The sequence below is a fragment of the Emydura macquarii genome, unplaced genomic scaffold (assembly GCF_026122565.2).
Source record: "Emydura macquarii macquarii isolate MOO-44397 ecotype Brisbane River unplaced genomic scaffold, CSIRO-AGI_Emac_v2 contig_2676, whole genome shotgun sequence".
NCBI classification, from domain to species: Eukaryota; Metazoa; Chordata; order Testudines; family Chelidae; genus Emydura; species Emydura macquarii.
In genome coordinates this window covers 15,277,252-15,303,609 of record NW_027132813.1, presented here as the reverse complement: position 1 = coordinate 15,303,609, position 26,358 = coordinate 15,277,252, and the positions used below count along the sequence as shown (strand labels likewise).

The following is a 26,358-nucleotide window of genomic DNA, read 5'->3' as shown; positions in this document are numbered from 1 at the left end:
CAATAGTGCGTTACTCCAGCTAGCTAACATCCTTTGGCAGACTCCATCTTCTATACCATCTACCTGCAAACGTGCAGATAGGAAGTATTATGTTCCAGCTATGAACACTGAATTCTTGTTTTCTTATACTGTCCCAAACTCCCTGGTAGTCAACACAATTCCTATCAATCCCTATTTGCTTACCCTGACTATGTATGGAAACATTTGGACCTGTTTGGCAGAAAATCTTATTCTTCCACCACTCTCCAGTTTAGAATTTTTGAGGCCCTCATGGCAAAATACAATTTTAAGAACTACTCTAAACTGGAGAAATTTTACCAGAATCTCTCAGAGCCTAAAAAGGAGCAATTTCTACCTCTGATAGTGGAAGGCCATTTTTTAGCCCACACAGCTCTTCAGGCCTCTTTCGATTCAGCCGACACTGCAGCCCGCTCTATCACTACCGCAGGGGTGATGCAATGTGCATCCTGGTTGCACCTTTCAAGATTTCCCAAAGAAGTCCAAACTACAGTCAAAGATCTACCATTAGACGGCCAAAAACGTTTCTCAGAGCACTCTGACAACTCGCTCCATTCATTGAAAGACTCTAGGATGACTTTAAGGTCTTTAGGCATATACACCCCACAGCCCAAGAGACGATCAGAGAAATTCCAGCTTCCCCGACGATCCTGGCCACAGCCCTATTACACCCAGCAAAACAGCAACAATCAACACCACCACCCATGTCCACCTAACAACCACAACAACCACAGGCAACCCACTCACAAGGACTACACCCAGTGGACCTTCCAACAACCATTTTGAAGGTGTGGTTGAGGGCTTGAGAACATTCCCTCTGTTCCAATTATTCCCACCACCCACAATATCACAAACAGACCATCAGTTTGGCAACCAATTAGCTCCCTTCTTAACATCCTGGATGCTTATGACTTTGTACAACTCGGTCCTGGAAATTATCAAGGAAAGTTATTCCATTCCCCTTCCTAACTATTCCATCGTCCCCTCTCATGAGACAATTATCAGAGAGGAAGTAAATAATCTGCAAATGTGAGCCATTGAACCAGCCCCCATAAAACACAGAGGACAGGGATTCTATTCTCACTATATCCTGGTTCAAAAGAAATCTGGTGGTTGGTGTCCCATCCTAGACCTGTGCAACCTGAACAAGTTTGTGCTGCAATGATTCAAGATGGTCACCTTCTCCACTATTATACCAGCACTGGAACAGGGGGACTGGTTCTCAGCCCTCAAACTACAAGACACTTACTTCCACATCACCATTCAACCCACTCACTGACATTTCCTACGATTCACCAGGGGGCAATGATCACCTTCAATACAAAGTACTCCCTTTCAGCTCTTCGACCGCGCCACAGAGTCATCGTAGCTTACTTTCGGAAAAAAGGTATCATGATCTTCCCATACTTGGACAATTACCTCCTCAAAGCGCTGTCCAAGCATGACATGCACCAAGCAATTTACACAGCCATGAATGTGTTCAGCAACCTAGGCCTCCTTACAAATATGCAGAAATCCACTTTGAGACAAGTGCAAACACTGTAATTCATCAGTGCTCAACTAGACACCATACAAGCAAGAGCATTCCTGCCACCTCACAGGTTCACAGCCATAATGGATCTCATCTGAAGCACAACGATGTGCTCCCGAATCTCAGCACACACTTGCCTCCAACTCTTGGGACACATGGCAGCAGCCACTTTCATTGTCAAACATGCCCGGCTACATATCTGATGTCTTCAAGAGTGGCTCAGCACTGTGTACCTGCCACACAAACACAGCATACACAAACTCTTGTTCATGCCCAGAGAGGTCAAGGACACAGTGCTCTGGTAGACACATCCCAACAATGTTTGCACTGGAGTCCCTTTCATCCAACCCTCACCTACCATGATCTTAACCACCGATTTCTCTCTTATCAGCTGGGGAGCACATTTGCTGGAATGCAAGATGCAGGGCAGGTGGACACCCACCAAGTCCACTCTCCTCATTAATCTTTTAGAACTAAGAGCAGTTTGCAGTGTCTGCCGATACTTTTTTTCAATTCTCAAACACCAGACAGTAAGAGTGATGACAGACAATCTCGCATATATGTATTACATCAACAGACAGAGAGGAGCGAGATCCCACTCTCTATGCTTGGAAGCAATCAAACTATGGATCTTCTGTATCCGAAACAACATCCCATTGTGGCAGCATACCTCCCTGGGCACCAAAACATCACAGCGGTCTCACTGAGCACATCCTTTTTGCAAGAACACAAGTGGGAACTGGACTTCAGAGTTATGCGACCCATATTCCATCAATGGGGACATCCTACCATAGATCTTTTTGCCACTCAACAGAACACCCGTTGCCCCCAGTTTTGCTCCAGAGCAGGACTGGGTCGGGGATAAATTGGGGATGCCTTCCTCATTATCTGGAATGGAATGCTATTCTATGCATTCTCCCCCTTTCCCCACCTCTTCTGAGTCTTGTGCATGATTCAAGAGGATCAATCCCACATCATACTAATTGTGCCAACCTGGCCTCAACAAGTATGGCACACCTACCTGCTCTGGATGTCACTGTGCCAACCCATCAGCTTTCCTCCCACACTCTGCCTTCTATTGCAGGATAATGGCCATGTTCATCATCCCAATCTGCAAACACTCCACCTGATGGCATGGCTCCTTCTTGGTTCAGGGGTCCGGAAATAGACTGCTCTGATCAAGTAAAACATATCTTACTACCCAGTATATGTGACATCGCCAGATGCACGTACACTCACAAATGGAATAGATTCCAACACTGGTGCACCCCAAAGAGTATAGAGGCAGCTCATGCTCCATTACCGTTCATTCTGGACTATCTCCTCCAATTCAAATGGAACGGATTAGCTAATAGAGTATACTTAGCCACTATTGCCACCTTCCACTTTTCCATCGATGGACACTTCTTATTCACATACCCCTTTGTTAAACATTTCATGAAAGACATTCAAAATCTCTATGACATACCCACAAATATGAGCCCCCACCTCTTCCTGGCACCCAAATCTAGTCCTATGATCCTTCATGGAGACCTCCTTTTGAACCAATGGCTACATGTTTGCTATTACACCTAGCCATGAAAACCTCCTTCCTTTTGCCATCACCTTAGCCCGATGTGTAGAAGAAATCTCAGGCCTCATGGCTTATCCACATATACCCTTTTTTCATAAAGACAAAGTCATGCTGAGCCCACATTTCTTCCCAAAGTCATAGCATCCTTTCATCTGAAGCAACCTAGTCACCTCCCCACCTTTTTTCCCAAACCTCATAACAATCAACAAGATGCCACTCTTCACACGCTTGATGTATGACGTTCAAATGAGGCCCTTCAGAAAATCACCACACCTATTCATTTCCATCACCAAGAGGTCCAAGGGTGAGACTATATTGTCCAAGGGTGAGACTATATTGTCCAAGGGTGGGACTATATACAGTGCCTTTCCAAATGGATCTCACAACGTATATGCCTCGCATACAAACTGCATAATGAACAAGTTCCTTCCCCAATAAGGTCACATTCCACATGTGCTCTATCTACCTCCATTGCATTCCTAAACAATGTCCCAAATACAGACATATGTAAGGCAGCCCCATGGGCGTCCTCAGACACATTCATCCGACACTACACAATTATGCAAGACTTGTCTGCAGACTCTAGCCTTGGACACACCGTTCTGTCCTTGGCTTTGCTGGCTGCTCCAAAGCCCCAACCTTCCCACTAGGGGCATTGCTTTGTAGTCACCTACAGTGGAGCACTCATGGAGACATCACTTGAAGAAGAGAGGGTTACTCATCTTGTGCAGTAACTGAGGTTCTTTGAGATGTGTGTCCCCATGGGTGCTCCACTACCCACCCTCCTCCCCTCTACTTTGGAGCTTTACATATTGGCTCTGCAGTAGAGAAGGAACTGAGGGCAGCTGGACCACACAGCGCTATTTAAATTTCCCATGCACTGTGTGAGGCAGGGGAGGTGCGCATGTGCAGTCTGGCGAGCTCTGCTATTGAAGATTCCCAACTCCAGACACAAAGGCACTGCAGTACCTACAGTGGGGCACCCATGAGGACACACATCTCGAAGAACCTCAGTTACTGCACAAGGTGAGTAACCCTCTTTTTTTTAGCAACTTTTATGTAGCAAATTTTAATATTAACAGAACCTTTGTGTAAAATGTGGAAGATGTATCTTATTCGCTACACAGCGTGTATTTTATAGATTCATGCTCTCATGTGGCCTTTGACATACAGAACTGGGAAAATGGAATTATACCATTAAAAACTTTGAAATCTAGTCACCTTCATTTACATTAGCGTATATCCAGAGTACTCCCATTGAAGTCCATAGAGCTACCCTAGGATTTATAATGGTGTAATAAAGAGCAGAATTTGGCACTTTGGGTAAAATCCTGGCCGCACTGAAAACACTGAGGGTTTTGCTATTGACTTGAGTAGGACCAGGATTTCACCCTTTGTCTTTAGATCTTGAAAAATTGCCATAAAGAAGTTGATCCAAGACTACACAAATTTGAAGGATCATGTGAATAAATATAAGGTACAAAGTGTTGGATGGAGTTTGAAGGATACTGCTTTAATGAGAACACAGTTAAATGGCAGCCAAGTCATTCCTGCCTAATAGCAGTTGTGAGGCCAAAGATGAAAACACACAGCTGAATGGTGCATTCACACACTAAAGATTTTGCTTGATCTCTACAAACATGCCCATTTTTCACTATTCCTCCCTTCCTTTTTTTACCCTGCATGCTTGCGTATAAGAAAGTGGATGTGCAAGGGATATGCGATTTATTACCACTTAGTGCATACTTAACCTTTGTTGTTTCCATGTGTAGCAGCTTATATAATTACTATTTATTAGTTTGTATTACAGCGGGGCCTAATAGTCCAAACCTATTGTGTTAGATACTATTCGGATATATAGTAAAAGGCAGCCCCTCTCCCAAAGACAATCTAATTTTAAGACACGATGGCCCAAGTGGATGAAGCAAACAAATAGAGATGGAGATATGAGAAAAGGAGTGGTAACAGTAAAACACTTATGTTTTTTAATAGATGGAGTGCAAGCTAAACTCAGACTTGCAGAAGTAAGACCTAGAACTTTGCTACATGTTTCCGGAAGTCACAGGATATGTAAATAGATTGTTATGGATGCCCATATACAGAGCTGTGCAGCAAACTGATTTTTTAGTTCACAGTTCATACAAAAACACAATTAATTTTGGGTCAACCTAAATGAAAAATGAACATTTTTCAAAATTTTCAGCAAAACAAAAAAAACAAAAAAAAAGGGGGAGGGGAGGGGAAGAAGGGGAATCCTTTCAGGTCAAAAGAAATGTTTTGTTTGATCCAAAATGAAATTTTTTTTTAAAGGTTTTTTAACCTTCGTTTAAAAAATACAATTAAAGTAAATTTAGAAAGAAAAAGTTGTTACAAATTAAAAAAATCTAAAATGATTCAAAAATGTCAAAATGAAACATTTTGTTTTTTTAATTTTTTTGTTTGACTTTTTCCATTGAAACAATTTGGCAAATTTGATACAAATTCGCAAAGTGTTTCAGTTGAGTCAAAATCTGCCTTTTTCAGCAAAAACACTTTTTTAGCCAAAAAATTTCGCCCAACTTTAATTATATGGCTTGAAACGTCTACTCGTTTGTGGTGAGAAAAAAACCTTTCCTGGGCAAGTTCCATTAATTTATGCAGAATATCTGCTTTTACTTAAAATAATAATAATAATGAATTTCTAGCCTTTGTGATTCCGAAGAAAACCTTCCAAACATGAACAATGAGTGAACAGATGCGGTCTTTCTAAGGGAAGGCATACAGTTAAAAAGCTGCACTCCCAGAGCTGTGTCACTGCAGCAGTTTAGTGAAGATGCTACTTTGCTGACGGGAGAGCTTTTCCTGTCTTTGTAGTTAATCCACTCCTGCAAGAGACAGTATCTATGTTGAGATGAGAAGCTCTCTTGTTGACACAGCACTGTCTACACTGGGAGTTAGACTGGAATTTTTTATACCTTGCAGTGACATAGTTATACCGATGTAAGTTTGTAGTGTACACCTGGCCTGAGTCTGCAGGTAAAGGGCTTCAGTGCCACTGCTACTTTTCAGAGTTTTGCAACTGCAAAAGAGTGAAAATTGTTACCATTTTTGTCAGTTTTCATTTTTGCTCTTCAGAATCAGGTGGGCTGAAATGATACTGACTGTTTGGCAGCACTCTGAGAAACAGGCCCTGGAGTTACTTAGTGCAGAGGCTGGGTGGAGGTTAGAGGAGAGGAGATGCCCTTTTGCAGCAGCAGGCAGGCAAAAAGAAAGCTAGAAGAGATCTGGCCACCTCTCTTCTTCCCTCTCACATCATAGCAGTCAAAAGTCTGGAGAACGGTAGAGCAGCAGATAGGACTCTCCTGTCCTTGCAGCACTGGTTTGACTCTGAAGTAGGAAGGACAAGGGCAACAGAGAAATAAAAATCCTCCTCCTTGCTTTCAGTAACTGTGCAGGGGGTTCAAATTTTTCAGGCACCTACTAGGCAGAGAGGGTTTCTGGGTAGGGTCAGGAATGCAGTCCCAGGAACCTCTCCTTTTCCAGAAGCTAGGGAGTAGTTTCTCATCTGGATGGTGCTCCTGGGCAGTGGGACCTCAATCTTTTTCACATTAGCTAGTGGATTTAGCCCTTTGGTTCTTAGGTGTCTAGTAACATTTCTAAATCCTGTGTGTGGAAATTGGGCTGAGAGAATGGGTTTTGGGAGGTGAGTGGGGGCACAGTGATATAAGACTGTGATATAAGGCTGAGTGTGATAAGTTAGACATGAGAAATATCAAATCTAGAGAGAGATCTTAGGTGAAACAGGAAAAGAAAGGAGACAGAAAATAAAAGGAAGGAAATAGAAAACAGTATGTAGGGAAACAGTTACATAAGGGGTGGAGGGAAAGAGAAGTGAAGGAGGAAATAGACACAGAAGACAACACAAGGAAAGATACAATGATCTACTGTCTAAAATATACTGATATATTTATTACAGGAGAGAAGATGTGGAGTGGGAGCAGCCCTCTGCACTGACCCGCACAGCTCCTGAATAGGGGATGCACAAGCTGTCTTTTCTCTGACCCTGCATACCCCAGCATAGAAATTAATCTGGTTTTTAGTCAGCAGCCACTGAAATGATAAGAATTCTTACAACTCTGCTGCTAATTACTGCTTACTTCCATTCCCAAAGAAACAGGTTTCACAGTGCTAAACCTAGATTAAAGTGGTTTAAAATAATCAACATTTCAGAGTTACCATGGTCAGATTTAAGCAGCAGAGCTGGTCTGAGCAATGTTGTTGATTACATTCTTGGGCAATTCCCATCAAAATTGGGGCCTAGAATTTAAAATACATAGAGCTATGAATCTCCCTTCCTGATGCTATGTTTAGGAGACCACATGACCCAACATAGTGTATCAATAAACAGTACTACATTAAGGTAATTATTTACACTTAAGAAATTTTCCTTGTCCTTTTTTCTACATGATTTCCATCAATTTTGTTGGAAGGATAGCATTCTGTGAAAATATTATGACGAATTACTTAACACATAGCCCTATACTGTCTTGCTTCTTAATAAAAATAGGTAGAGTGGGTGGTTGGTATTTTGCAGGATGATGTCACTTGCCTGCAGGAAACAGGGATCTATAGTACATGCAGTACTACCAGAAACCTCATAGAGAGCCTGATTAAAAGGCCATTGAAATTAATGGAAAGTCTACTAACTTCATTGGGCTTAGGATGGGAGCCAAAGCACACAGCTGAGAGTGCAGTGGTGCTGGGTGATGCAATGAGGAGTGTATACTATATACTGTAAACAAGTGTAACAGAGGTCGCCTCTGGATATACTTCCTATCCCATTTACAGGACCTGTGCTACCAGTTCAATGACTCTGCCTGTGCCTGTGCACAGCCTTTTCTGACTGCCACACCTCAATGCGGGCCATGACTTAAATCGCCATTAGCTCATAATTACTGTCCTCTCTTGAGAACATCTCTAATAATATATGCATTTAATATTTAATTCATGCTACAGTTACTTCTCACCTTCATTATATTAGTGGAAAGACAAATTTGTGTATAGGCTTGATATCACTTTTTAAAGTACCATCACCCTTTGAAAACATAACGTATTTCGTAAGAGTATTGCAAACTGTTTTCACTACTGTATGCATGAAATACACTAAAGTAAAAATATATTTCTTCTAGATTCAGAAAAGATGGCGAGGCTATTATATTCGAAAATATATCCATAATTACTATGCACTGAAGAAATATCTGGAAGCTATTTCTGTGAATAACGAGATTGTCAGGTAAAGATAAAAAAAGAGTAATAAAACTTTAATTTCTTCTTCAGAATTAAGTGTGTGGGTAACTAAGGGACTTTTTTTAATGTTTGCATTTAAAATTGGTTATTGACAGTGAAAAATATAAAGACTTACGTCTATATTCTGTATCCGGTCCACATATAAAATTTCCATTGATTTCAGCTGTCATTTGCCTTTGCCATAATTCTTAGAAAAAACCTGACGAGTTAGGAAGCTGCTGTGTTAAGACCACTGCCTCACGCTGACCAATACTGTCTCATTGTTTCTTTGTGTTCCCCCATCTGTCTGTATCCACCTGTTTTTTCTTTTATACTTAGAGGACTATCTTTCTGTTTGTACAGTGTCTAGCACAGTGGGGGACTTGCTTGTGACTGGGGCTCTGCAACTGCACTATAAATAAATGATAAATCATAAATAACAACATTCCCATCCAGATTATTGTCTGGTGTAACTCTTCCTGCCAAGCGGCTCTCCCCCCACCCACCCCCCCACACGTGTGCAGAGCCGCACCTGGGCAGCTTTCACTCATAGGGAGCCGTGCCATCCCTAGTCTAGATGACATTGCAGAGACAACGTTCAGACAGATTATTATTATTACTTAAATAATAAAATAAAGTAAATAAAATATTATGCAAGTATATTATATGAAACAAGACAGATAATCCAACCAGTTTTAAAAGACTGTAGTTAGTAATTTCTAGTATTCTTCTGTAAGGGCAGCTCTCTACTCTTATATGATGCACCTTCTGTATCATAATATGTAAATTATGATCTCATCAATATATTGCTTTAGAAGTAATATAAGTTTCCCCATCCACCTTTTGGGGATGTGTTCATTTTTTTAGACACATATTTATGGACACAAGGCAGAGTCATAATTCAATGATAGAAACCAAATTTAAAAACAGTTGTAATGTTAGGAATTGTATCCACTATATCATCTCTATATCCTGCCACATTCATCCCAAATTCCTACAAAAAAAATCACAAGTTTGCTTTTTCCTTGGCAGTCATATCAGGAAAGCTATAACTTTAATCAGTATCTAGGATTTATTTTTGGCCCAGCTGGAAGTCTAAAATGAGTACTTTGTAACTGACTGAACTGCTGAGATGCAGGCCTACTTCTTTGTTCAAAATAGTTCAATCATCTCCTCTTGGAACCTGAACCTGAAACAAGAGCAAGTAACTGACCTACAAACCTATGACATATAAAGATAGAATAAGAGAATGAGAAGTGGCATTTCTACTTTACTGAACATGAATTTATGGCAATTTGTAACTTGTTTTTTTCCTCATATGTCTTTCTCATATACTTAAATTTGGTAGTATACTGCATTATTTTTATATTCTGATGTTTTGATTCTTTCATTAAATTCCTTAATGGTTGTTTCAGATTATTAATATGTGTACAGTGTCAATACACTATGTAGGTATTTTGTTCAAATCTTCTGAGTTGTGGCAAAATAAGAGAGGAAATTACTTATTATTACTTTTAATGCATAGTGCTGTTGTTTTGTGTGCCATATATCAGGTCAATCATAAATGTGACAAATTCAGTCTGCCGAGTTTATTTCTCTTGTTGATAAATTTATACTCTGCTTCTTTGTTTATTTCATTTCTAGCTCTTAGAGATTTTGGAGTCCATGGATAGTTTACTTATGTGTATTTTAAGCTTTATTTTAGGGCAATTGGTGCTAATCTGTTATTTTTAAGGTCCATGTTTTCTAATACTTTTATTCATTATTAACATTTAATAACAACAATTAATGCTATTTTATCATTATAAATTAAATGGCATTATAAATAGCAAAACTAAGTTTTTGAAAACTTGAATATATATATTTATTTATTGTATCACTGAAACAAAGTAGCATTACTGTGCACAGGCAATTTTGGATTTAGTTATAATTCATCTACTATATAGTTAGTAGTATAGTATTTTATTTTAACACATATGTAAGAATATATTTTCATACTGAGACTAAATGTTTTACAAAGATAAATTAATTTGATTAGTTTAAAGGCTGAGTGTGCATTTGGTAGACATATACACTTGTAACCTATAGCCCAATATGCAAAAACTGCCCCAGGTTAAGAACAAGAAAATGATATCGTGAAATTAAAAATTAGTCATAGGCATGGTAGCATTAATAAAGCATTATTAAGTTTGAGTGCAAAAAAAGAACATCCTTTACTTCTGACAGAAACTCAAATTGAAAGTCATATTCTCGTTAGTTTTTATTGTATTAGATATATGTTGGTTTTGACTGTTACTTTATGTCTTGTAACATTAAATGTATAATACAATTATATGAAAAAATAGCTAAATTAATTTCATAACTCATTTCATTAGCATATCCTTCTTTTGATCTTAGTAGCTATTTATTAAGTTTTTTTACTTTAAACCCAAATTTGCCCTGTACATTAGAAATAAATTGTACATTTTGTAATGAACTTGTCAGCCAAATTGGTCAGATACAGTACATTTTTGAATATTGACAGAGAACCAATGGATTTTCTCTAGAAATAAGAATTACTGCAGAGATCTCTTCACTGGGATCAATTAAAAAAGGAGTGTGCACTGTCCCCTAGAATCTACCTGATAGACTCCAGCAGGCATGCAGTGGCGAACTGTGCTTTGGCCATGTTCTCAACTCAGATAGACTTTCCCCCATTGGCTCAAGAAGTGCACAAGAAATGCCAAGCACATTGGCCAGGAAGTGTTGGGCCTATAACGTGACTGTGTACTGCATGGGAGTGCTATTGTAGGGTTGGGAAGAGGTTCTCTGTATACTTCCTTCCCCCCATCATACCCACTCCGGGTCATGAACAATTTAGTTGTAAATATTTATTTAGTATATATAAAAAGCATTTTAACCATTTATTACAATAAATATCATGAATAAAAATGCATAGGCAAATGAGAACTAAGTGTCTAAAGATGTGCCATTATAAACGATTGATTTTTGCTGCAGTTTTACTATTATAGATATTTTGAAAGTTTGGGCCAGACTAATTGGTACACTTCTGCAAAGTATTAATAAACCTGGCTCAGGTTAAACCATGTTTATGACTGTGTTGCATCTCCAGTATGAAGCAAAATAGCTGGAGCATTACCAATGAAACTGTCCCTTAATTAACTCATTCATCCTTTAGCTGCTTTCATCAAGACTTTTGCTTTAGTGCTAGGTCAATGTTATTAGAGCTCTGAGCTCCTCTCCATATCACTAAAACCAGTTTTGACACAACACTGAAGTAACCACTTTGATGAGTAGAATTGCTAATGAGATGGTGTAAATACACATTAAAGTTTGTCACTACAGTAGGTAGAATTGGTTTAGGAAGACTGCATTACTTTTGAATAAGAAAGCCATGAGTAGTTTATGCAGATGAATGAAAAAAATATAGAAAAAAGATACCAAACTGCACCATCATGTATGTTCCTTAATCCACATATTTTAGAGAAACAATGTCACAGTTATTTGTCTTAGTTAATTTATTATAGGCCTTAGATTGTCAGAAAAGTTAATACTTGTTATACCTTAAAACATTTGTGAAAATGTGTTCTTTATTTATATTGTAATGCATAGTTTTATGGATTTGTGCCTGCAACATGCCAGAGCTGTAAACAATTTGTGTATACCATTAGAAAACATGGGTTTACAACTCTTACACAGAATAAAACATTCATTTCACTTTTGGAATATCATGAGATATCAGACCTTAAAATCAATATTAGTCCAAGACTGCATATTGCCATGCTTGGTAAGTTTATGGATGAGATGGTATGGTGGGGGACAACCTAATTTGGCAATTAACTGATCTTTGACTACTAGCGGTAAACATGCCCAGTGATCTGTGATGGGATGTTAGATGGGATGGGTTCTGAGTTACTACAGAGAATTCTTTCTGGATGTCTGACTGGTGAGCCTTGCCCACATGCTCATAATTTAGCTGACCACCATATTTGGGGATGGGAAGGAATTCTCCCCCAGGCCAGATTGGCATATGCCCTGGATATATTTTTTTTTTTTTTGCCTTTCTCTGCAGCATGGGGCACACGGTCACTTGCTGGTGGATTCTCTGGTGAATTCTCTGTACCTTGAAGTCTTTAAACTGTTCTTTGAGGACTTCAATAACTCAGTCATAAGTTAGAGATCTAGTACAGGTGCCGGTGGGTGAGGTTCTGTGGCCTGTGTTGTCAAGAAGTCAGACTAGAAGATCATAATGGTCTCTTCTGACCTTAAAAATCTATGAGTCTGTTCTTTTGACCAGCTGGTTTTAAACCCCTGCTTTAACTGACCTATATTTAGAGGGAAAGAAAGCAACATTTTTTATAGTCTGTAAAGAGCAAAAGGAGTTTTGGACTATTGAAAATAGTCCTGGCAAAAATAGATTAAAGAGTAGAGTGTGGATTAGAAAATTTAACATACACAATAAATGCAGTTTATTCTATGATTACATGGTTGCAGGAAAACAAATATTTTATGGTTATGTCCACGTGTGTGGTTTGTATATAGCTATATTCCCATTTACTTTAGATACCTACATTCTTGAGGTTTGCAAGGTATCCTTTTTTAAACCAGTTTATTCATGTTAATTATTTGCTTAAATGGAAGCTGTGGGGAGGAGAGCAATGGAGACAACTTTTGATTCACTTTTGATCAAAGTCAACAGTTGCAACCTTTTACTTACACTTTCTTAAGCCATGGTTTTTATTCTATGTTATTTTTAAAATTAAAACAGTAAGTAAAGAAAATATCCTACCATTGTAATAAATCCCTGTCTTAATGGCCTGTTCTCCAGTGTTTTCGGTCAAGGCAGTGTTTGGTCCTCTGAGGATTCTGAGCAGAATAGTGTGAATGCTGATAAACATTTGAATAATGCAGACTTGCCTCTTCCTCTTATTCCTTGGAAGAAGGAGTTTTGGAGATGATAGGCAAAGTCCTGTCTTCAGGCTGTGAGGAAGTTGTTTATACAGTTCAAAGATATGAAGGAGGAAGATAGCGTGTATCCCTGGTAGAATCATAGTTTTCCCTAATTTATCAGCAGAATGGATAACGCTATTAACTGTGAGGTAGCACACTTTTTGCATGTCTGGGCTAAGCTTGTTTGTGACATCTTATTATAAAGTGCAAGGCTGTAGGCCAGAATTTTCAAACTTGACTTCAACAGGAAAAGGGGTTGCTCAGTACTTATGAAACACAGGCCACTTTTATGCAAGTGCCTAAGTATGGATTTAAGATCCTATGTTTAGGCACCCAGCATTGTGGGTTGGGTTTTTTATTTGTTTGTTTGCTTGCTTGCTTTTTTAAGAAGTTACCCTCAGCGAGTAGCCACATCTTTACCATTCAATTTAAATACAAGCTGTCCTCATTTAGTAACTGCCCTCATTTAGTAGCCATATGTTCTTACCTTGCAAACCTCAGGAGAAGCTGAGTTTAAAGCCACAAAGTGACAATTAAATTTAACAGAAATTGACCTAAAACAGGATTAAATAATAATAGTTATATAATGTGTGAATTTGCACATCATGACAGACCGTCTCATGGTAATTGAAGCCATTATTTTCATATGAATTAAAGACAATTGTAAGAATTAACTCTTATAATATCTGAAGAAAGATTTTTTTTAATCTCATAATAATACAGACTTAAGTATTACATTTGTATACAATGATAGGACAAAATTTATAGGAAATTCATAATGCTAGTTGCAAAGCTCCTCCCTCCCTAGTGAATTTGCTACTGTGCAGCATACAACCCTACAAAGCTCCAGTTCTGAACTGCCTCTGCTGAAACCCAGCACAGGGTACATTCTAGGGTAGAAGCAGGGCAGGCTAAAATAAGGAGGGGGCTACAGGGGAAGGAGATGTGGCCAGGGCACACCTGCACTCCACCTATTTCCCACTGCTGCAAACCCCATAGGGTCTATGGTAGCAGGAGTCACAAAGTAAGGTAGCCCTAGCATGTGCAATAGCCCCCACGAGCAGCAGAAGAGGAGAGAAACAAACAATCTTTTTAGTGCCAACAGAAGGATGAATCTTGCCCTTGGGCTCTTATCTACTTCAGGGACATACTGTGAAATTTAATTTCTTAATGTCTGTACAGTCCGTTGACGATACAGTAGTAACATTATGCTGTATGAGTCCTAAGGATTATTGTTTCTTCCCTTTCTATTTTAATGTAGCTATAAAATTGGTAACTTATTCTTGCATTCTGATTTGCTGAAAAGTTTTCAACATCATGTTTTCCACACTTTCCCTTTGTAGCTTTTATAAATAAATCGGTATTATCCATTGCTGTTTAATGAAAAAGAGATATAGAATTCATATACTGTGTTGTATATGAATATGGATTGGTTGGGAAGTTGCATAGATACATATACATATATTTGAAAATACATTAAGAAAATTTCCATTAGTCCTCACTGAAGTTTCTGTTCTATCGAATAGACACAGCATACTACCTTATTCAGAGACATTCATAAACCTTTATTTTTTCACAACTGTAAGAATTGGCAAAATGGTTACATGGAGAAATATGTGAAAAGCAATTAGCATGGGCTATAACTCTCTATGATGTAGTGGAATTAGCATTTTCTTTTATGTGAAGTAATTTCCAATCCACCATAAGCAAATGGACATCAATTCACATAAATTAGCATGGTGGTGCTATTGTATCATAAGAATTTACAGATGATGTCAGTTACCAATTGTATGATTAATTTTACAATTCTTTGACTAAGGCTATCTATATACCAGGGCATTTAAACCACAAACAACTTTGCTACATGTCAGGTGTGAAACTAGAAGTAGGACTATGGGGCATAACTGAATAGACAAGTGGTAAGATACACACTGATTTGCAGTGTTCTGTCATCAGCATCTCATAATCACATCATCTTCTGGCATAGAACACAGTGAGATTACATGACAGAAAACTAGTAACAGCAGTGGCACGATGCTTGGGTTTGGGCTCTTGTATAAGCAAGACAGGTAATTTACAATTCCTGTGTCATCTGACAAATACAGACTTAAAGTTGGCAGCCTTGGTTGAGCTTAGATTTAGTAAGCATCATGGTATATGGAAACGATTGTTATCATCATTAACCGTGAAATTGACACAAATGCAAGACTGGAATAAAGGCTGATACACCACTGGAACTATGTTCAGCATGGTTCTAATGGTGAATAAGGCCTTGTGCATGCCCCCTTCACTGTGGTGAATTTCACATGAATTCCATTATCTGTTTGGCTAGAAAATAAAATATAAATATTTACTGTGTATTATAAAAATAGGAGTTATCATTCCGGCTTTAGCCCTTTATTCATGCTTCACCAAATAAATAAGTAAAATAAAACAAATAAATCCCTTCTTGATTTTTAGTAGATTGCTGGGACAGGAGTAAGACCCATTAAGCATCAAGATGTCCCCCAAAGGTCACAGTATTATTCTGGGAGCTTTGTCTAATAATACCCCTATGGGGAAAAGTTTTTATGAGAATGAGGATGAACATCAGTGAAGACAAGTGGAATTTTGGAAAGAGTGTCAGCCCAAAGAGGCCATAGAATCATAGAACTTAGAGATGCAAAATACATATTAGATCATATAGACTGTTTCCATGACAATACAGGAATGTTTCCCACAGAATGTTTATGAATCTTTTTTCCCAGTTTAAAAAATCCCAAACAATGAGGCTTCCACCAGCTTCTCAGCGAAAGGCAAACAGCCAACATTCCAGCTAGGCTTAAACCACTAATTTTTCAGTTGAATGTGCTGGCTCAATGCACTATAGACATATAAAAGGTCCAAAGTCTAATGAAACGTCTGGACATGTACTAAATAAAGATTATTCCAAAGATTTTGGGCCTGATTCTCCATTGCATTTCACCGTTTTTATGGTGATGTAATTCAGCACCATAAGAGAGGTACTATGTACCTTGCAGTATCAGACACATATGTCCAAAATGTTTTTAAGTAAGTGTAAACATGGTAGAATAGTTAAACAAAGGGTCAACAGTTGAACCAGAATAGAATGCTTCTTCTCAGTTAATAATTCAGAGGACATGAAATCAACTTTCTGAAAATTTAACCTTTCCATGGATGGTTTGTCTTTACACACTAAGAAATGGTTTGTCCATCTCCAGCTCCTTCACGTATGTGGACCAAAGGAACCTCCACAAACCACTCCTAGCTCACCTACATCAGTTTTTCTTTGAACCTTTTCTATTAGAAACTGAGTTCAAAGAAAACGCAAACTTCATCTTCTTTGGAGAAAGTGTTAACTAGGCTAGCATTTTCTTCTTAATGATTCTTAAGGTTTTTTGGAAAGTGCTCTGTCAGGTTGCTGGAGGTCTTATACTTTTAAAGACTGTTTTTCTTCTAGCTAAAAGTGCCTTCACATGAGTAAAGACGGCAGGATGAGGCCCAGTTGCTAGGAATATTATGAAGGGGTATTACCTTATAGCATGCCTAGCACTTCATTTATGGTTCATTTTGTAGGTGAGGCTATTTTCCATAAACTGGATTGGAAATACAATATCTATTGTCACACTAACATGACGAGAGCTTTTCAGAGGTCATCTGTTTCTGTCTGACAGAGATAAGTCCAAGCATCAACTATATTACAAAGTGTCAGAATATTTTTAAGAATGTATGTCAGGTTTTTTTTTTTTGTTTTTTTTAAAATAATTCAGTTAAAATTTTCCTCTTCACAGACCACAAGAGCAATTGATTCTGTAGCCTATTTTAAACACGTACCAAAATCTTTCAGGCAACTCTTTAAAAATCTTGCAGGTAGAAAAAAGAACAAACAAGTTATTTACTTAGAGCTGGAGTTTTCTGAATTAATCTACTCCACCAATCCAAACTCATCCACTCAACTTGTCTTTGGAATTTCTGATACTGAAAAGAGAGGTGTTGAATATGCCTCCTTTTATTTAAGTGAAGTTTTGGTGCCATAGTGCACATGACTTGAGAAATCTATGATTTTTTATAAAAAACTCTAACCTTAACAGCTGTAGGATCCAAATAGCCTGAACTGAAAACCAGAGTTAGGTTTAATTCCAGGGTACTACAGTTATAACTAACATATCTAGTTTGAGTTAGAAAGGTAACATATTGGGTAAACAGCCCAAGTAATGGATTATCAAGCTGTTTCTCCAACACCCATAGGGCCTGATCCAAATCCTATCGAAACAATTGGAAACATTCCAAAGGCAATTGGACCACTGTAAGGTATTCAGATCTAGCTAAAATATTCTCTGAAAATGTGTATTTTTGCAAGTTCTACTCTATTACTGCTGTCCAGAAACCCAGCCTTACCAACAGATTCATCATATAAAGACTCTTTGGTAGGACAGTATTTTTTTTTAACCTTTATTTTTATGATCATTTAAATCACAGCCTGTCCCAGTGGATAAAATGGACTTTATTTTAATAATGTCACTGTAGTAGTGCATATTGCAAAAAATCTTTTTAATTTTACTGTGTGAATTTAATCATAAAATTGAAAGTCAAATATTGCACTGGCTAAGCTAGAGATAGCAGATGAGATCTTGTTTCCTCTGAACTCAGTGGAAAGTTCTCTTTGATTTCATTGACAGCAGAATAGCAACTATTCAGTTAGATATGCAGAATTCCCCATGAAATTCTGCCATAAAATTCAGTCCTACTCTGCAGCATCTCTGTTTTCTGGTACTACTGGCAGGGTGGATAAAAATCAATGATTTTTTTAAGAGTGAAAAAAATTAATTTTTGTATTTAAATCAGATTTTTTAAATCTAAATTAAATACAGGTTTATATATTTAAAAATCAACTTATTGAAAATTAAATTTGAAATTAACAACCTAAGTTAAAGCCTAAACCTATTATAATCTATTAAAATAACTTAAATTACATGTTTTTTGTCAAGTTTTAAAGGAAGTCATTCACCGCTGCATTGGTGGAAATCACAGACTAAGCACCTGGAACCTGGAATGTCTTAAAGTGTTAAATCAGCTTTTGACAATAGTAGCCTCTTTTTCAGGTGCAGAAAGAATAATTTCTTCATTTCATTTTGTTCAACTAGTTTAGTTCAATGACTAATTAGTTGAAAGTTAAGGAAGGAATTGGGAGTTGAAAAAGTAGCAAAGCTTCTTTTCCTCTTCCAATCTATGAACAAAAACAATGTGTGGGAGGATGAGATCTACTAGTTCTAAAATCTTGAAGGGCACGGGATGAGAAACAACCAGTTCAACACACTAACTATAGCTAATACTACTTTTATTTAATACGTTAATAATTAAAATAAATTAATAAAATACGTTTAATAAATTAAAGAAATTCTTAAATAAAATGCAAAATATATTTTGATAAACTTTTTTTTCTTATGTATCCAATACATTTAAGGTTGTTTTAGATTTGAAAATATGCTGTTTTTGTGCATTTTTAACTTAATTTGAATTTCTATACAAAAAGAGCTTGAGAAAAACAGGTAAAAAAATTAATCATTATCTCATCAATAAGAAATGCATAATTCACCATTTTCTAGCATAACAAAAACATAAAAATTAAGAATCAGAATAAATGTAAATTAAGCTATATAACTGGTTAAATAAATGTGTATCGATATAGTGCACCTGCCTGGTTAGCAAAAATTTGGTATAAAAGCTATATTTAGTTGCAAATCAATATGTTTTAATGGTTACCAACCAATGAGAACTAACCTTTCTCTGTAGTGTATCAGCCCAAATCCATTTTGGGCACTAAGGGATAACTCGTCAGCTAGAAAAATGTTATTGCTGCCACATGTTAGGCACATATCTGGTGATCATCATCAGGATAAATGTAGATGTGGGAAGTGATGCAGTTTTCCTATGTCATGTAATTGGATGGCCAATCCGAAAAAATCTTAAAATCACAAAAAGGGCCCTAGCTGGTAGAAACATAGTTTAATTTTGACCAAATTGGCAGAAAGCTTCTAAATACAATGATAATGCACCTATGTACTCAAAACAGTACAATTTTGGAAAGTTTGGGAAATATTTAGCCCTAAATAATCTATTTTATGCATTTTCCCCTCTTTTTTTTTTTTTTTTTTTTGGATTAATGCAAAAGTCTGTAGTCACATGACAGTATGAACAGATAATACTAGTTCTGCCTTGAGTGCAGCGGACTGGACTAGAAGCCATCTCTAAGTCCTTTCCAGTCCTACACTTCTATGATTCTCTGTTTCTTTGGACCATGTAATACATCACAATATTTGTCATTATTTGTAGAATGGACTGATTTGAGAAAAGTTTTTCTGTCTGCTATTTTTATGAAGTTATGCAGATAATCAGACCTCTACCCCCTACTTTTAAAACATATTTTTGATGTTATCTGCTTGGCTGGAGACACATGTTTAAAGCACACATGGGGTAAAACTGTAATTATCTTATTATCACTGAATACGACAATACATGTACACTACTTATATAATAGTAATGACTCTTAGTAGAAGGCCATAGAATGTCTGTGTGAATATATTGTGTGAATAACAAAGTATAACTATGTACCCTTATATAACCCCTTCAAACTATATTTACACACAGAAATAGTCACAGTAATTTGCTGATAGTTGAAACATCTCTACTCCTCAGAATCGCATCTGTAGTGTTCAATACCCTGTCGGTACACTTGTCACTGTCACAGCTGCATGCATCAGAGCACACCAAATCTTCCCTGCAGCATTTGCATTTCCTTGTGCACAGGTACTCTCACAACCACATTGTGCAAAGCTGAGGATGGCTTCTGGAGCAGGTGGCAGCACAACTATGTTAGAAATAAGATGTCCCATGCTATGTATCACCCATCTGTTGTTGACTGGGGACACTTGAAGATACTGAAGTGTTGCATGGTTCCATATGTCTGACTGATAATTTGCACATTTCAGGTGCTGCCTAAAGCAGTCCGTTTTGGTTGCAGTTTCTTGCTTGTTTTGTTCTTATCAAACAACTCGTAGCATACATTATCCAGATATGCTTGCGTCTTACCACAGTACATTAAACATACCAGTAAGACACAGGTTGGCTCTGTCTCTTCCTCTGTCTAAGATGCACTGCTCTCAAGACATATAAAGCTCTCCATGAGCTCTGGGTATTCAGCTGCTGTCTTCAGGCAGCTCTTTTTTCCCATGTCACTGAAAGCTGAAGTGGAGTCACATCCACTGACAGCATGAATGTGTGACAGCATAAGACACAGATCTGTTTCCAGCTCCATAGCCCCTTTATGCTTTGGAATTAATCTCTTCTTTTGGCCAAGAGCAGTTTTGAAATACAATTAATCTACCTCAGAACAGAGCGCATCTTGAGCGCATAGATGCAACATTTGAGTCAAAGCTCCATATTAACACCGTTTATTCCAAATATTTGCTTTGCGTGAGCAACATGCAAGAACATGTGAATCTGCTTCCTCATTATCTTCCTCAAGTTCTAGTAATGCAAAATAGTTGCCAGACACTACTTTCACTGCTTGTGTGATGTCATCAAACCTAGCCACATGGTATACACAAACAATACAAGTGACAATCTCTGTTCACACTTCGTGATCCAGTCACTGAGGAGAAAGTTTGCAATGTTTGCTTTATTCTGTTTGATTTAGTCTTTGAATTAGATATAATCTTTCAAGTTTGATTTGATAATGGTGTTAATACAGTGGGATTCTGAACTTCTTGCATTCGGACATTCCTCCTGTGAGTTCTCTCACCAGATTTGATTGATTCTTCAGTTGCATGATTTTCACAATCAACAGCAGTGTATTAAAATTTTAGTCCAATTATAATGTTCAGCAGCTGATCAGACAGCTCCCCAAAAGTTTTGCACTTGGTAGCATCCGTGCACACTATTTGCAGAAGCATCATGAGGTCAAACAAAATTAGCTAAAGTTGGCTCATTGGATGCTATTGCTCTTTTGGGTTTTTCTTAGAGATTGAAGAGGGAAAGTGGGACAGGTGCCAGCTCAAACTTCATCAAACCCTGGATAGCACCATTTCTGGACTAGGCAATAACTGTCAGCTTGTTGTATATCTGACGATCAATAGTTATTGCTTGTGCTTTTGGCCTCTTCTTTTGTTCGATTGTTTTGTTGAGATTACCAAACGATTTGAGATTATGTCATTTTTATGGGATCAAAGACATCATTCCTTTTGCAGTCTTCTGGTTACAAACTGCTTCATTTCTGGTGTGTCATTCTTTCTTATCTCTTAACTTTCTGCAGTTTCAGGTGGGCCCACAGAGGCTGTCTATTGTCCGGGCTTGTTCCTGGTTCAATGTTAAAAGGATTTGTCATTCTTTTAGTCACAACTTTTATAATGTCTTGGCAACCATTTCATTTGCAGCCATGTGTTTTGTGGTACCTTCTTTGTGGAGATCTGTTGCTGAAGGCTGTATTCCACACATTTCTTTTGTCATAGCTCTTACAGCTGCCTTAAAATGTGCAGTTAGGTGATACTTGGTCAGAGCCTTATCTCTTGTGCAAACATGCTGATGCTTCCCACAGTCATCATTGAGAGACTACTTGATGGCCTTGTCATGCCATACACTACTGAAAGATCTGGCAGTCCGATATAGTGCTCTATCAATGAGGGCATAATATTTATCTGGCTTCTCCTCCTCCAGAAGTCTGGCTTCTGCTACACTGACACAACCCCATCTAGCATAATTCACATGACCACACTGGAAATCAAGTAGAATTATCTCTGCCAATGTCTCAAGATCTATGGACTTGTTATCGTCTCTTTCTTTGCTACTATGTAATCCATCAGTAGTTGGGAGAAATGCGTTACAAAGGTTTCCCAGAACAGAAATGTATTTAAACAGTTTTTCCTTGGGTAGTGTAAGCGTCCATGAATTGATGGACTGAGTGGGTGCTGTTCATGAAGTCTGCCAGAGCATTTTAAATTTCAAAAGCATTTTATAATTAGGGGTCTCATTATCTTCATAACTTCATAAAATAGCAGACAAAAACTTCTCAAATCAGTCCTTCTACAAATGACAAATATTGTGATGTATTACATGTTACAAAGGAGCTCATACTATCATGTGACTACAGATTTTTGCTTTAGTCGAACGCAAAAAAAAGTAGGGAAAAATGCATATAATAGATCACCGAGGGCTAAATATTTCCCAAACAATACTATTTTGAGTACATAGGTGCATTATCAATTGTATTGAGAAGCTTTCTGCCAATTTTGGTCACAATTAAACTATGTGCCTCTGATCTTTTTGTGATTTTTTTAAATTGGATGCCCGATAACGTGATATAAAAAAACTGCACCATTTCTAACGTCTACATCCAGCCTGGTGATGACGACCAGATATGTGCCTAATATGTGTAGCAAATAAATTTTTCTAGCTGACGGGTTACCTAACTTTTTAATAAGACCCCCTTTTTAAATGTGGCTGGTAGACTATTAGGAAAATAACTAAAAAGTATAAATGAAAAAATTATTAAAATAGATTATTTAAAACTAGGTTTCCTGCTGGCTGTTTTAAATCATAATTAAAATCAGTGATTTAAATAGCTCTGATTTAAATCAATCCCCCCTGCCTTGTGGGTGTCTCTTGAGCAAATGCTGCCAGTTGTCCTGCCAAATTCTTTGGTAGCTTTGTGGCACACACTGATATCCACTTACTTTGCACTTACATATAAACTTTCATCTTCAAACATATTAAATAATGAATTAGATTATAATTAAAAAATATAAACTAATTCATTAGATGATAAAATCCTGAAGATTTCTTCTGTATCCTGTACAGCACCAGGCACATTGTTGGGACTTAAAAATAATTGCCATTAATTTATTTCGCTTGTGACCCAAGGAAGAATTTGAGTCTGGGTCTCCAGAAGTGAAAGGCTGATGTAGTCACTGACAACGTTAGTTAGTCCACTATGATCAAAACTACATTTAATGGATTAATTCAAGGCAAGGTTGAGTAGGAGTGACATTACAAGTATTAATTTTATAGCAGTGAGCTTTGAAAGCATTGCTATGTATGGATGGATTTTTGGTGTTGAAATATTTCTATGAAAATTACTTCTAGTCTTTAATGTCTTTTCTGTAGATGGATTTGACTGGCAAAATCATGACTTGTTTCATGCTTTTGCATTGTCTTAACTTAAGCAGACTTCACAGTCTTGTACTTTATCTGAAGTGGAATCTTAACTGTAAAGTAAGTAGAAAAGAAGGAGAAGATGCAGTTTCATTAAGCTTTAACATATCATTGGCTGTCAGGTAGACCTTGTTATGCTGTCCATCCTCATTTAACTATCCCACAAGATCTCTTAATGAAGTTAAGCCCCAAGTTCACTCCAATAATTCTGTGGCAAGAGTTTGTGCAATGTAACAATTCATCACTTGTCAGGAAGGCACTTTTAGTTTATACATTTAATAAGGGCATCCTCTAGCTTGGTTAATTAGAAGTGAACAGTTTGCATATTTACTAAATGCGGAGTGTCATTGCCACCACGGCCTATTGCCTACATGAATTATTTCTCTATCTGCAATAAACAGCTGGGTAATTATTACTGCCATAATCAGATAAATTCCCTCTGTAAGGGTTTTCTTACATGGCAATTCTTTGAACTCATCCAGAGCTGAACAAAATTTATGAACTCCAGCAGCTAGACCACTTTTTCATAGTATATTGTCCCTGTTCCCTATTTCAAGGACATGTAGAGCATCATAAATATTGTGTAAATTAGGAGGATAAATATGATTACCTAAAGATTACATATTAATAAACTTGATTTTCAAAATATAATTTTCAGATTGTAACTGATTAAATTATAGCAGTTCAGTTTTTATCTAATTGTAGATAGATGACAGGCCATCCATAGTACAGGCTATACTAGGTTACCAGAAAGGCTCCACACTTCAAATATTTCTATAACTTGAAAACTAGAGACTTGTGTGAGAAAAGTATATAAATATTTATCATCTGGATATTGTAGAAGCAATCATTTGGTTATTAGGTTATTAAAAATTATGCAGAATTTCACATGCACCTTTGGTCATTTAATTTAAAAAGTCCTATTTGCCATTAAAAATATGATGAAGTTCTTTTCAAATTGCAGTTCACTATTTAATAATCCAGTAAGCAATTTAAATTTATGAGTTTACCAAAACTTTACACAAGCACATGAAAATGTTTAAGTTCTGTGTAAAAATAACATGTTTGCAACCAGTGGGTCAAGGCATTGAATTTGGTCCTCTGTTGGTCAGATTGTTCAACTCTGATTCATGTCAGCGAGTACTTATTCACATGTGCAGTTACTGAAATCTGTTGGACTACAGTGGGAACATAGTGTGTCAAAAATGGTAATCAGCTACATTCCAAGGAAATAAAGGAAAATGAAAAATGTGGGCCAAAGTTTACAACTTAAGGCAATGGATTTCAACCTGTGGTCTGTGGAGCCCTGGGGATCCGCAGACTATCTCTAAGGGGCTCCAAAAGGGTGTGTCATTACCATAGAACAGTGATTTTCAAATGTGGTCCACAGACTATATCTAAGATTTCCAAAGGGATCCACATCTCCATTTGAAATTTTTTAGGGTTCCACAAATGAAAAAAGATTGAAAACCCATTGATTTAAGGCACAATACCCTACATGATACAAAATCATGTTTTATCACAATGGATATATTTTGCTTGAATATTGATAGAAAATATACTTTTAGCTGATCAAATACGTCTTCACATAGGTCATGGAACACAAGGCACCAAATAAGGGATGTCCCTTAAAAATCAGGATGCGTGGCCACTTGAGGAGCAAGTTTAGGGTTAGCTAGGGACAGGCCTTTGAGTAAAATACTATGTGGTACCTCATTATCCAACAGGGGCTACTAGAAGAATGGTATACTCCTTCAGCTCTTCAATGCACAAGTATTCTATTATTTAGAATGATGAAGCCTGTGCCTCTTTCCATGCTTCTGGTCTACTTTGTGGCCTGAAACAGAGGTGGGTATAGAGTCATGGTCTCAGCTCACTCTGCTGACTTGGGATGATATGGGCATGCAGGGTTTCCATGCCCCCAAATGCAGGGGCTGTGATTTTAACTGATCCTTGTATAAGATCAGCAAGCATGAGGGGAATGTTCATTCTGCCCTTTTTAGCTTGACACATACTTTTACAAAAAAAAGTCACAATCTGGGTCTTTGTGTTGACTTATATCCTGTAGTACTCCATGGCTCACCACAGCTATTCTTTGAAAATACTTTCTATGAAAAAAGTTATAGAAAAAGTGAATAATTCTGGTTTATCACTTTCAATTGTTCTAGATAATTAAAAATAGAGCATCTCATTATCTAAAGAGAAGAGTTAGTTCTCATTAATATTCACCAGTAGAACTAAGAGAGGCCAATATGGTATCATTTTTACTGGCTAAGATAGTAGCATGAAACATAAAAAATATATATAATTTTTACTAGGGATGGACAAAAAGTGCCACAATTCCAATTCAGGATGAGATTCATGGTTTCATAGATTTTAAGGCCAGGAGGGACCATTGTGCTCATCTAATCTGACCTCCTGTATAACACAGGCCATAATTTTTCACCCAGTTACACCTGCATTGAACCCAATAACTTGTACTTGAATAAACCATTTCTTGCAGAAAGGCATCCAGTCTTGATTTGAAGACATCAATAGATGAAGAATCCATCAAGAAATGGAGAATCCATCACTTCTATTGGAACATTGTCTCAATGGTTAATCTTAAAAAAATTGTGCCTTATTTCTAATTTGCATGTGTCTAGCTTTAACTTCCATCAATTGCTTCCTGTTACACCTTTCTCTGCTAGACTGAAGACCCATTTAATACTTGATCTTTTTTCCCTGGGAAGATACTTATATATTGTGAGCAAGTCATCTCGCAGTCTTCTTTTTGGTAAACAGAACAGATCGAGCTCTTTAAGTCTCTCACTGT

The 26,358-nt window shown here is 37.4% G+C and overlaps 1 protein-coding gene across 2 annotated transcripts in view; it reads left to right on the top strand.

Moving 5' to 3' along the window:
* The window catches only part of SPATA17 (spermatogenesis associated 17), a 155,558-nt gene that overhangs the window by 21,293 nt on the left and 107,907 nt on the right, over positions 1-26,358 (top strand). For both annotated transcript variants that reach the window (XM_067565404.1, XM_067565403.1), the window contains exon 5: positions 8,291-8,394. In XM_067565404.1, coding sequence (XP_067421505.1) covers positions 8,291-8,394 — 104 coding nt within the window. The remainder of the gene's footprint in view (positions 1-8,290; positions 8,395-26,358) is intronic.